At 55.0% G+C, this 13,345-nt stretch overlaps 1 protein-coding gene across 1 annotated transcript in view; it reads right to left on the reverse strand.

The window, feature by feature from the left end:
- Positions 1 to 1,999: 1,999 nt before the first annotated feature.
- Positions 2,000 to 13,345, reverse strand: part of CYP2E1 (cytochrome P450 family 2 subfamily E member 1) — a 55,107-nt gene continuing 43,761 nt past the window's right edge. The window contains exons 2-10 of the mRNA XM_030831951.2: positions 12,049 to 12,263; positions 10,947 to 11,106; positions 7,897 to 8,046; positions 7,440 to 7,600; positions 6,813 to 6,989; positions 5,631 to 5,772; positions 3,590 to 3,777; positions 2,951 to 3,092; positions 2,000 to 2,190 (exon numbers count right to left, since the gene is read on the reverse strand). Coding sequence (XP_030687811.1) covers positions 2,000 to 2,190; positions 2,951 to 3,092; positions 3,590 to 3,777; positions 5,631 to 5,772; positions 6,813 to 6,989; positions 7,440 to 7,600; positions 7,897 to 8,046; positions 10,947 to 11,106; positions 12,049 to 12,225 — 1,488 coding nt within the window. The 5' untranslated portion in view covers positions 12,226 to 12,263. The remainder of the gene's footprint in view (positions 2,191 to 2,950; positions 3,093 to 3,589; positions 3,778 to 5,630; positions 5,773 to 6,812; positions 6,990 to 7,439; positions 7,601 to 7,896; positions 8,047 to 10,946; positions 11,107 to 12,048; positions 12,264 to 13,345) is intronic.

Here is a 13,345-nt window from a genome sequence, read left to right on the forward strand (position 1 = left end):
GCCGGGAGGACTAGGAAAGAGTGTGTGAATAAAGCATTTTCAAGAGACAGGGTGAGGGAGGTGTAAAATGGCCATAAGAGCGTTGTCCATCTATCCCTGTTGGGAGGATCGAGGAACAGCGAGTGGGACCAGAGAAGGAGGTCAGAGCTGAATAAGTAGCCCCAGTGTCAATCAGACACTGATAGGAGCCCCTGCCACATCCAGGGTTACCTGGGGCTCCTCCGGTCTTACGGGGAACGTAGGGGCCTGGAGGTTGAGCCCCAGGCACCTTCAGTCGTCCGCACCCAGGAGCCCCAGATCCAGAGCACAGTCCGCTTCTCGTTCCTGATGGCCACTTACCACCAACAGGGGAAACTGGCCTTGACTTTGGCCCAGGGGGCAGGGACCTGAAATACCCTGGGTGTTGGGTGGTCATGGTGTTGGCCTACCCGCTTGAGGATGGGAGGGACAACTCCTTTTCCAATGGCCCTTTTGGTGACAGTAAGGGCATGGGGTATGGGGTGGCAGGGTGCAGCATTTCCTGACAGTGTGCCCCTGCTGACTGCACTGGTAGCAGGTCAGCGGTGGTCTTTGAGAAGGAGAGGGGATTCCTGTCGGTCCCTGTTGTGGGGGACTGAGCAGTGGCAACGGCCATGTATTAGAGCGTGTGTCGCTTTAATTTTTCCTCCTCTCTTAGTTCTCACCCATTCCTGGAAATTTCCTCCCTGTCGCTGAAGATCTTAAAGGCCGTGTCAAGTAGGACAGAGAGTGGGGTTTGCGGGCCCTGTTCTAGTTTTCGTAATTTTTGTCTGATGTCAGGGGATGCTTGGCTTTTAAAATGAACTGCAAGTGTGGCCTGACTTTCAATGATGCAAAGAGGATCATTCCCAGGCTTTAAGGTCTTGTCATTTGCTCGCTAGGTTTTGGATTTGCTTGGGACCCGACACCCCTTCCTTCTTTCTAATCTGTGGATATGTTACCTCACGTGGTAGGTGGGACTTTGCATATGTGATAGGGTAAGGATCCTGAGAAGGGGAGGGATTCCAGGGTTACCTGGGTGAGCTCGATGTTATCACAGGACCTTATAAGTGAGAAGCAGGAGGGTCAGTGAGAGCTGGAAGATGCTGCACTGCTGGCTGTGAAAACTTACTCACTTTACTAAGGAACATGGGGCTTACGTGCTGCACAGTGTTCCAAAGCTCTGCATCTTACCCGTTCAGCCCTCACACTCTATGCTGTGGAGGGGGGCTGCTGACATGCCCATTTTACAGGAAGTCTGGACAGACAGTGCGTTTCCTGGTGTGTGCCCTCTGGGTGGGAACAGGGTTCTTGTCCCAAATTATTCTTCTGTTTCACAACACTGAGGTTTAGTTCACGGAGCTGATTAATGATTTCCTCGTTTCTGCCTCATTCTGCACAAGGGTCCCCATATCCTTATGAGTTCCGCTTCCAGGCACAAAGACTTAAGAGATAATAAGAGATCTCTATGCTGACTTTTCAGACATATTTTAATCTTAAAATATAGCACAGGATAATGCTATTAGTGAGCCCAAAGGAATACTTCACATCCTAGGGAAAGATGTCAGGGGATACTTTTAGGATATGGCTAACACATCCTCCGAAGGTATATTATTTTCATTTTTTCCAAACAGCAAAATAGTGTCTGTGCTCCTTTTTGTGAATCCTTTACAGGAGATGCTGACTCTGGTGACTGGGGAGCTCTACTTTTGCCGAAGAGTTCAGTTTAACCTACACTGATATGTTCTTACTTATCATGGTTTCTAGGAACTCCAACACAAACTAAGTCATAGTTTGCTTTAATTACTTTAATTAGTTTGACACAATCTTTTATGGACTTTGTTTCAAATTCTATCTGAAGAATGTGCTTGGCCTGGAAAGCAGCCTCTCTGGCCCAGGTGGTTCCCTGTGGAGCCCTGGCTAGCCTTGCTGAGGGGCACAGGGAAGCGGGAGGCCTCCAGGCCAGCATCAAGGGACCCGCGGGCTTCAGAGAACGTGTGCCTCACACTTGTGAGCGGGGAATGACACAGAGTCTGTAATGGGGGGGGACCTTGGCAAACCCAACTGCGATGGGGCTGAGGTCGATATCCATGGGGTCCACTGGCGACTTCAAGTTAAAGTGCTGCAGGATGGAGGCCAAGAACAGGAACAGTTCCATGCGAGCCAGGCCTTCTCCAACACACACCCGCTTTCCTGGAGGTGACAGCAACACTAAGACACCGCCCTGGGCGACATAGCAAGGGCAGAGCTGGGTGGGAGGAGGCTGTGCGTCAACGGCCACCCTAAGCAGAGTTGACCCCCGTCTGTCTGTTGAAAGGGAGCCCAGAGTGGATTTCAGTGTAAGAGTATCAGCGACGGGTGTGCTCAGGGACCAGCCTTCACACAGCCTCAACCACCAGGACTCAGCTTCATGAACCTGTGTTAGGTTGGGAGAATGGGCCCTGCCCAGTGCTCAGCCTGATGTCCTACAGGAAAGAAGAGCGGCCCCAGGTGGAAGCCAAAGCTCTCGTGTTGGTGTTAAAGTTATCGAGTTGGTTTCAGATCTTCCATCATACCCACACCAAGGGCAGGCCCTGGAAAGGCAGCCAAGGGCTGGAAAGGTTAGATGGTCCTACGATGAGTCCAGGTAACCAAACGTTAAAATTTGCTTAGTAACCCTTGTTTAAAATTATGGAGAGTCAGTAATATAGTTTTGAAAGATTTTCACTAAGTTCTAGTAAATGAAGAGTTTTAGCACTGAATGAAGTGAAGTATCTAAGGAAAGAAGAACTCATCTCAACTCATTCCCAGGACTTCTGGTGAAAAGATGTCATTTAACCTCTCTGAACAGGGAAGAACACATTTGGGTCATGTTGGGGACGGAAATCAGGGGCACGATGCTGGTCACACATGGAACGGAGAGCAGGACTTAGGGACAATCCCCGGGAAGAGGCTACACGTGACCTCTTCTTACCTGCGGAAAATGGCTTGAAATGGTCACTGTACTTGAACTTTCCATTTTCATTCAGAAAGTGCTCTGGCTTAAACTTCTCTGGTCCGGGGAATTCTTGGCTGTCATACAAGAGGGAGTCCAGTGTCGGAATTATGACTGTGCCCTGGAAGGAAGAGGCTGCCTTGGTCAGTCAAGTTGACACAACACAGGCTCGCCTGGGAGCCAGCGGTTGAATTTTACGTTAGACAAGATGGTATGTTCCCAACCGGGGAAGGAGTTCGCCTGAGGGCAGACAGAGAGCAGGTGGGGGTCACGACCAAATGGCAATGAGAGCTCTCATCTTTTCAGGGAAGTAGCTCCTCTGACCTACTCATCCAGGGCTGGGTGCTACTGTTGTTGTCTCTTTCTGCTGCTGGAACACACCTCAACCCCAGGCACCGTCTGAGGAGCCCCTTCCCAGACTGCCTCCATTCCTGTGGCCACCAGGTCCCCACAGGCCTGCTGGGGCAGCAGCACTTTGCAGGGTAGGGGTGCTGGCCCGGCCCCCAGTGTTCAGCCGCCTCTGCCTAGAGCAGGTGTCCTTGGTCCCCGTCCTGTTCCCTGGCCGGCGGCTGATCGGCAGGGTGGTGCTCGGGGGTGCGCTGCAGGCTCACATCTGACCTTGGGGATGACGTATCCTCTGAACACTGTGTCCCGGGTTGCTTCGTGGAACAGGTTGGAGGGAATGAGGTCGATGAATCGCTGAATCTCATGCACCACGGCATCCAGGTAGGGCATATCCAGCCTGTCCTTGATGGCAGGGATTCGGCTTGGCCCAATCACCCTGTCAATTTCCTCATGAAGTTTCTCTGCGAAGACATGCATGGAATAAACGCACGACTCCAGGCTGGCTCAGCGATCATGCTCCCGTCCATATACCCAGTAGATGCTCATGGAGCTTTGGATTCTTGGGTAGTTCATCCGCGTGCGTCAGCAAGAACCAGGCTCAGTGAGGCTAGGAACCGTCTACAGCATTTATGTAGTTACTTATTCATGGCCTCCACTACCTTAGCTGGTCATGGCTAGCCCCGTTCTGGTCGCATGCCAGGAGCAGAGAATAAGAAAGGGTCTTGGGGATCTCTAGTTGGAGGGAAACTGTGTTTATGGTTACCCCAGGCTGGTTTGTTGCAGGCTTGTAAGGAGTGTGGAGGCGAATGGAGGATGGAAACTGACATGCTCCGTGTGTTTCTGAGCAGGCTCCGGCAGGCCAGCCTCCGCTTGGCCTCTGTGGGTTTGAGGTCGCCTGTGGGCCTTGTAATCTGTTGAGTGAACTGCAGAGCTTCCGCAGTATGGCAACCGAGTAACAATTTTAAACACGTGTAACAAGAGGGACAGTATGCTGATGTTTACTAGATGGTAAATGTAAGAAGTGCTGCACAGGGATCTCACGTGGCAGTCCAGGGATGTGTGGAGTTAGGGGTGGGTGGAAGGCAGGGAGGCGAGGAGGGGCCTGGGCTGGCTCTGCACCCTGCTTTCTTTCCAAGAGCTCTGAGCCAGTACTGAAAACTGTCAACACATGTTAAGTTTGGCAGTGGATGTGTGGGCGTCAGTCATATTTCCTTTCTGTCTTTTTCTCTGTATTGGAAATTCCTCATAATCCATAATTAGAACAGTCTTGGATTCCGTGGCTCCCCTATAGTACAGAGTGGTCAGAAGCCCCCTCAGAGCTGCCACAGACCCGTGGAGCCTTCGCGCCCTAGACTTCCGGCTCTTTCGCATCACCTTTCTGTCAGGTAGAAAAGCAAAGGCTTTGGAGTCGGACCAGGTCTGCCCCTGGACAGGTCACATATACACATTCCTAGGGAAAATAACCTCACGCCCTTTCCATCAGCCCTCAAGAATACAGTGTGTTAAAGGGCTGATTCCCATACCTGGCACACAACCGCAGCCAGCATGGCTCGGGTGGTGAGGGGCTCCTTGCAGTGGGGACCCCCCCTCCCCAGCTCTGTGCCCAGGCCTGAGCACTGCCGGGAGGGCACCCTGGCCCCAGGCGATGGCTCCTTTACCTCCTCTTTCCTTGGAGGTTGGCGCTGATTGGCCTGTTGATAAGTGGCGTTGCTCACATCGCCTCCACTGGCCCATGCGGCTGGTTCTAGTGCCTCGTGCTCTGTGCATGCGGCCCCCAAAGCCATGCCTGATCCACCCTGGGTCCCACCCGGCCCAGTGCTGGGGAGGAGCCCTGGGAGGGAAGGCCGGGTCCAGGGCAGCAGGCAGACTTGCAGTGCTTTTCCTGGGGTTCCTCCTCTGATCCCCACTCTTCCAGTCGGGTGAGACACGCCAGGAGGCCTTGCCCCTGCCCCCTCCTGCCTCTCAGCTCTGCCTGGAAGGCTGGGGCTGACCCAGGGGCGGTGTGCCCATTTTTTCTCTGTCATAAGTAGATCATGGCCTGGAGTGGATGCAGCTGGCCTGGCGTTTCTCCACTGGGCTTTCTTCCTGCAATCTGGGGTTTGCCAGTGGGTGTGGGAGAGCTGAGTGCCGGGGCCTGTCATGTACGGGAACACTGCCCCTAACGCATTCGTCCAGCAACCCCAGTGTCACTGCTGCGAGGGTTAACCAGCAGTCCCCGTGTGGCCGACGGGAAGCTGAAGCCTAAATGCTCCAGGCTGACCGTGCAGGTGTGACGGCCACATGGTCCGGTGGCCTTGCCTGTTACTTGTCCTACCTTCGACCTCCGGGTATTTCATGAGAATCAGGAGCCCGTATCTCAGGGTGGTGCTGGTGGTCTCTGTCCCCGCAAAGAGCAGGTCAGCCACGGTCACGGCAATGTTGTCCAAAGTGTACACAGGGTCTGTACTGTGTTTTTCCTGCGATGTGAGAGATAGGGCCTCAATACAGGGAGGTGTTCAGGTGGATGAGAAAGAGACCCTGTGTCCCTCAGCAGAAGAGCACCTGGCAGCCCTGCCAGCTCCACAGGGGGCCCATCCTGCACAGACACCATCGTCTCCATTGCAAGGCTAGGGAACAGAGGCTCCCAGAAAACCGACCACGGGTGGGACTGTGCCCTCACCTGGCTGTGGGGTCCGTGCTCCTTCTACAGCACCGAGGGCCCTCCTGGGGGTGGGGCTCTCCCTGGCCCTGCGCCACGACCTCCAGCAGCTCAGGCCTGAGCTGTGGGGCTTCTGCAGGGCTGCCCTCGGCCTCATTCCACCCCACGGCCGCTGCCTTAGGTCCCAGGAGGCAGGGAAGTCACAGGGGAGCTGGGCATGGGGTGGGAGGTGGGAGGGGTGGGAGGAGAGACTCTCAGACTCCAAGGGCAGCCTTCCAGGAGGCAGGTGTGGAGCTCACGTGTGCCTCTGGAGCCACGTGTGATGCCGAGGAAGGAAGAGAAGCTTGACTGATCTGGGCGGGCGACCCGGGGGGTGCCAGAGAGGTGGTGCCGGGAGGGCCCGGGCCCCCTTAGTCCATGCACGACGTGGGGGTTACGTGCTGACGAGGAGCACCGAGGGCCTCTCCCCAGGTGACATGTGGTCCTTAGTCAGTTGATCAGAAGTGGTTAAGAGGCTGGGCTGGAGGGAGCCTACGTGAGGGGCCCACTCACCCGGTCTCACAGCCCCCTGATGGCTTCCCCAAGAAAGGCCATCCTGTTGGCCGGCACAGTGGACAGTACAGTGGAGCCTAGGGCGGCCAGGAAGGCTGGCCGTGTGTCGAGGTGTGGTGGTCACGCTCAAGCCAGTGCACTTGTATAAAACTAAGAGCATCAGAATGTACACGGTGTGGGCGGCGTGGACACTGCAGTGCAGGTCATAATACAAATCTGAAAGATGCGCCCTGCCCCCGCAGACCCTCTCACAACGGCCGAGTGCCCGGCTCCGCCTGGTCTGGACGCTGAGAGCTGTGAGGGTACCTTCTCCATTTCCAACAGCATGGTGTCAGTGAAGTCTCGGGGGCAGCTGGCCTCCAGCGACCTCTGGTGGTCCTTCACTCCTTCTAGAGCGTACTCTTTTATTTCAGACACATTTTTCATTAGTTTTCTATGGCTTCCAGGCAGGTAACGTATACAGCCTGAGAAATTATTATAAAGCTAGAGAGAGAGGGAGGGAGGGAGAGAATTTTCTCACTATACATATTTTTTCCAGATGCAATAGCACTTGGCGTACTAGGCTGACAACCTTCTCCAAACCTGAACTGACGGCTGCCACTATTGTACTGTTTAGAATATTTTGGCTGAAAGTGTCTTTCTGGGCACCACTCTACGAGGTCGTGTGAGTTCCGTGGTGGGAATGCGAGCACATAGGCAGAGGCACCGTGTGCCTGGTGAGGACTGATTTTAAAGAGTGAAATGGTAAGTGTCCTGCGGTTAGCAAGGGGGAAAGGCGGGCCCCGTGGAAGTGTCCCGAAGGAGCGCTCAGGCTCTCTAGTCTTGTGTGCCTGTCTGTCCGCACACACAAGTACCCCTTCTTATCCTTTCCCTGCTGTAAACCCTCGACTGAAGCCGGGTGCAGACCAGGCGAGAGGGAGGGAAGTGCTTCACCTGGATCCAGGGTGTGCTGAGCAGGTAGAAGTTCTCATTGAACAGACTCAGCATCCTCAGGGCCGTCCTGTCGTTGTAGTCAGCGCGTCTGTGGAAGAGGATGTCGGAGATGACGTTGTAGGGCGCGAAGCCGATGACAAAGGTGGGGTCGAAGGGCTGGCCTGGAAAACAGGGGAGCCATCAGGGCGCTTCGCTCGTGGGTGTGGCAGGAGGGCCATTTCCAGTGCTTGTGAAGAGACACCCTAGGACTGTGAGAATTCTCGGGAGGTGGTGACTGGGAACCACTCGGGTTTTCTTCACTTGTCAGTTATTCAGGACACACCAGCGGCACCCTTGATGACCACGCCCGCTCCCTGGGTTAGAGGGGAAACCAGCTTGTGAAGTGGCGTCTGGGGGCCAACGTGGGGCGCTGCCTCGGTCGTCAGGGGTCGTGGGGCCCAGGCCAGGCTGTACGCACCATGGGTCTTCCGGAGCGCCCCCAGCAGGAGCTGGGCCTCCCTCTGGATCCGCTGCTCATTGCCCTGTTTCCCCATCCCGAAGTCACGGAGGGTGGTCAGGGAGAACCGCCGGGTGTCCTGCCAGGTCGGTCCATTATTGAAAATAATCCCTAAGGAAGAGGGAGCAGCAGGCTGTCACTGCAAACTGTCCTCTCAGGAGAAAGGGGCAGGAGTGATGGGCGCCCTGCGCTGCGCTCTGCGCGGGAGGGACCAGGGGCCGCACTGACCCGCGCAGTGACAGATGCTTGGGTTTGGAGAGAAGCCGTTGGGGCCGGCTGGCTTCCTCCGTTGCCCCTGTAAGCTCTGCAACCACCAGCCTGCTTGCTTTCCCCACTCTGCCTTGTGTCCTCCCCACAGGAGGGAAACCACACCTGACCACTGAGAAAAACCTCTGCCTCTTTCCTGTTTACTGACTAATTTCCTTGAAGCCATCCTGTTTCCAATGATTTTTTTACCCTCACACTATAGACACCTCAGCTCACACTCTGTGGCTTCACAGCAAGTCCTTACTAAAATCTGAGGTCACAGGGCCCCCGGACCACGGAGACCTCCGGATCCGGGAAGATCTTGATCTGGTTCCCTCCTGCACGTGGAGGCCTGAGGAAAGCCATGGCCCCGGACATTCCAGAAGGAAGTCTGGCCGGACCTGAGAGGTATAGGGCTTCATTGGGGCTTCATTCTACCCCAAAGGGACACCTGGACGGTCTGCAGGGGAAGCACAGGCAGGGGTGGGAGGATAGGGATGTGACCCAAGGAGGCTGCCATGGAGTCAAGCCCGGGGATGGACAGCATGACTACTGATGGGTGTGTGGGCACCAAGAAGACCCATTTACAGGTGCCGTTCACCAGGTTAAAAGCACAGGTGACACTGAGTTCAGGGTCCTGTGTTCAGGTATCCTGGTGCCGATTCCTGTGGGGCACTGCATAACGGGCCAAGTGGATGCTGGGTACGTGGCACAGCAGCCCAAGAGGGAACCTAGGGGAGGGACGCTCCAAACTCGCGGGTGTCTATGCCATCAGCCCGGCCAGGCCTCGGGCAGCTCCAGCCTTCCAAGTTGCTGACCCAGGACACAGGGCAGACAAGCAAGCGGTGGCAGGGACCAGGGAGCGTGTGCTGAGGAGGCCAGAGGACAGAGCAGAGGCTGTGCCCCTAGTCCTAAGGACCAGAGAAGCCAGAAGGAAGGTAGGAGGAGAGGCGCTGGGGGACCACCCTGAACAGCATGTGATAAGGAGAAGGGGTGGTTAAGGAGGGAGGGGCAGAGAAGCAGTTAATTTTAAAATGTTCTGGCAAGAACTGTGTAGAAAGAAAAGGTGGAAGATACAGAAAAATGTGAGAAGAGACAGAGGGAGACAGAGATACAGAGACAGAAAGACAGAGACAGAGATGGAGAGCGAAAGAGACAGAGTCAGAGAGACACAGAGATGGAGAGAGGAAGAGACAGAACCCAGAGGCGCACCATCATTCGGGATCCAAACAGGCTGAAATGGGGCAACAAATCTCCTCTCCCAGAGCTTTGTGAAGATTGACTGAAAGGATGGGTGCGGCCCCCTCGGCACTTTAATACGCAGCCGCTGCTCCACACTATTGGTAGTCACCAATGCTCACGTCATTATTCCTGGGGACCAAATGCAGCCCTGGTCCAGGGCCTGGCTGAGGCTCAGGGTCAGCCCTGGGCCGTGTGGGACATACAAAAACAGCACTTTGGAGCCCTCAGGCAGGAGGCAGGCAAGCCCCTTGTGTCCCACCTGCAGGATGTGGATGCTGGCCCCTGCCTGACTGCTCTCAGGGGCCCATGACTTGGACCAGGGCTGGCAGATAAAGGGTCCCCAGAGCCAGGATGGAGCTCTTTGGCCCCACAACTCCTGCTCTCCTGGGGCTCTCCTCCAGTAAGTCTCCTCTTGTGTTAATGACAAAGATTAGGGTGGTTAATTTTGCTTTGAGCCGCCCCCAATAACAAACCCACCCACAATATCTAAGAGGGACAATCAACCGCCATTGGTCGTGGCAGGATATAACCTCGGAAATGCAGACTGGAAAAATAAGGCAAGGAGCCCGTATACAACTGTAAGCACATCAGTTTGAAAATTCTACATAAAATGAATAAAAGTTTTCTAGAGGCTCATCACCGAAGTTGACTCAGGAAGCGCTAGAGGCTTCCAAGTTTTGCTGGGTTGGTGGGACACTGTTTCCTTCTCATCTGCTTTGGATCTCAAACACCAGGGAGCAAATGACAAAGGCCAAGCAGGTGAGGCTGGAGGACAGCAGGTGGGGCAGGGAGCTTTCAGAGCTCAGAGGTGGGGGAGGGGCGCCCCCGCCCAGGCTCCAGGACCTCCTGGGAGACGCGGAAGATGGAGTCTGAAGTCAGGAGTCTGGAAAACACTCAGATAAAGACCAGTTAGACCCCACCCCACCCCTGCCCCGCCAAGGCCTCCTCCGCCTGCCGGAGGGGAACTCAGGGGCTCTGGAGACACCGGAGGGGGGAGGGGCAGAGGAAAGAGGTGAGCCTGGGGAGACGGGGTCACTGGGAAGTCTCAACACCCCCTTCCTGGTCTAAGAACAGCCCCAGGTAGGACATCGGGAGGCCCCCTCGATGGAGAAGCGGGGTGCCCATCGTAGGTGAGGGGCCCTCGGTGGATGGAGCCCCAACACCCACGAGTAGTTGAAACTGTGACTGGAAAGAGCTCCCAGGGGAGACTGAGGGCCCAGGGAGGCGGGAAGGTCTGCGGGGGGAGGCCCGGCCCAGCCGTCAGAAGCAGCTCCCTGGGTCCTATTTCTCTATGAACACGTCTGTCCTGCTGGCCGGAGGGTGGGTGCTCCAGGTCTTGTCCACTCTGGGTCCATCAGAAGGTGCAGAGCAATGACTGAGTGAGTGAATGCACCAACCTTCACCCGAGTTGTCTGCGGATCGCTTCACCTTTCTGTCTTTAGCATGTTGTTACTGTTATCTCAGTACCTCCCCCCAGCATCTTCCCCACCCCACAAGCACCGCCCCCCCCAAGTCGGACGCACCTTTGTCCTGGTGCACCCGGAACGCGGGGATTTCTCCTCTGCCAGAAAACTCATTCCTGTAGTCGAGCAGGACCTCCTTCACGGCCTTGTAGCCGTGCAGGACCACGAAGCGCCGTGAGCCCAGGTACAGGGTGAACACCGGGCCGAAACGCTCTGCCAGCTGCGGAGGCCACCAGGCCGGGGAGTGAAGCCACCGCGGACTTGGGGAACATGCCTCGCTTTAACGTGCCCCCCAAGGTCGCTGTTGTTGACCAGGAGAACCCAGAGTGATCTGGGGAAGACCTCCCTAGAGGCTTCTTCTGCCGGGAACACCTCCAGCGCACGGCGCACCTGGGTGTGCCTAGCTGCCCTCCCTCCGGGGAACAAGTAACTGGGAAGGCCGATTCCTCTTGTTCCCCCTGAGGCCCCTTTGCCCATATCCGCCCCACCCCCCACCCCCACCCCCACCCCTGTCTGCTGTCCCCAGTCAAGGTCCCGGACCCCAGGACGCTGCTGGAGGCCCCGGAGCCATACTGTTCGGAGGCCCGAGCACGTCTTCCTCTGCCGGGAGCTCGTCAACGCCTTTCAGAGCGGCTCCGTGCCCTGTGGCGTTCTTTTACTAGCTCATTTAATAGACTCATTAACGCATTTTGTTTTTAGATTTGTTAGCTCGTTCACTGTTCACAGCAATCGTAGTGGGTGGGGGGGGGGTCAAACACTTCACTTTTCCCCCTGTTCTTTGGCGGCTACGGAGTGCTGCAGGTTGACGCGCAGCTAGTGTGCGTCTGGTCTCAACGCGTGTCCCTCCTTGCATCCCAGTGGCAAAGAGCAGCAGCCCCGGCCACACTGCCCTGGCCAAGCCACCCAACGACAGCACGGCAGTTAACGCTTCGCTCGAGCAAGGGCCTTCGGGGCCAGCCATGGCCAAGGCCCACTGAGCTCCATACCCGAGCTGTAACACTAGCTAAATATTTTGAATATCACTCTTGGGTGCTACTGGTAATTCAGCGAATTCATAACAAGCTGGTATCGAATTACAATTTGTCTGAGAGTGAATTGAATGCACACATATTACATCTAATTCCTGAATGCTCCTCCCTCAAACCAACAATATTTCTCTTACCCTGGTGAAGGACTTGGGAATATCCTTAAATTCCAACTGGAAAATGTTCCCAACGATGGGCAGTGGGAAAGGGCCAGGGGGCAGTTGCCAGCTGCTGTAGATGTGTTTCCAGATGGAGATGAGCAGCAGGGTGGCCATCCACACCAGCAGGGCGACCACGATGCCCAGGGCGGCCATGGTGCCTTCCGGGGATCTGCCGACTCATGCGGACACTCCTGGGGAGAGGCACAGCTTTTATAGCGCATCCTTGAGAAGGAGGGTGACCAGCCAACCAATGTCACCTTCCTTTTCCTCTGGCCCAAGATATTAGTTTATTATTAGCTGCTGTTGGCCACCATTTCAAAGGCCGATCCCTTCAGTGTTTGCCGCTTAGAACTCCATCCAGGCACCCACTTGGCCACGCCTGGGCTCTGCCAGCACTGGCTACTGACACCTGCACCAATGTCAGTAAACTCGGCATCCCGGGGAGCTCCACCAACCCACACCTCAGAACACGGGGTGATGGCCTGTCCTCCCTTTGACACTGATTGGACAAGAAGGAGTACGGTCCTGTTTACATGGGTTTGTTTGGGGTAGGATTTACGTAAGGCAACATCAATTATGTGCCGACAGTCTCCATGGCAGAGTGCCTGATCTCCTGGTGCAGGTCTCACCTCTGAGCAGGTTTGTCTGAGCAGCCCCAGTGGCACTGAATCACCAACAGCCAAATTCATAAGCCAGAGAAGGAAAATGCAGCATCTGACATTTATTCCACTTTGTCAGATCAACTGGCAAATTCAGTAGAAGAAAAAAAAAGAAAGAAAAAGAAAAGAGTTGACCAATTTTGAAAAACGTAACTACATTTTTAACGTAGAAAATTAGGGGATAATCACTGTTTAGAATCATTTCTTCAAATTAAAAAAAAATACGTTAGGATTTTTATTGTGTTTAAATCAATGAACTATTTTGGTAGACTTTATGTTTTAACATATCTTATCTTTGTGCACAAAAATCACCTTCTGTATATTTATTTATGTAAAACCGAGGCTGCATTCCACATACTGAATTTTAACCCACTTTCCCACCCAGTTTGCTAGCAATGTGATTTTTCTGCGTCTAGACCTGCAGCCATGTCACTGGTGTTGGACTTGTTAACTTATTGTGCCATGTAGGGGCGTTGGCCTTGGCAGGAGTCTCAGGCCTGTTTTGTGCCCGTGAGCTGCTGGGCGGCAGGCCCTGCCAGCTTGCGTGGGCTCTGCTCGTTCCTCCCAGGGGCTGGTGTGGGGCTGCAGGGCGCATTCCGCAGGATGGAGACTGA

This window comes from Globicephala melas, chromosome 16, assembly GCF_963455315.2.
Source record: "Globicephala melas chromosome 16, mGloMel1.2, whole genome shotgun sequence".
NCBI lineage: Eukaryota > Metazoa > Chordata > Mammalia > Artiodactyla > Delphinidae > Globicephala > Globicephala melas.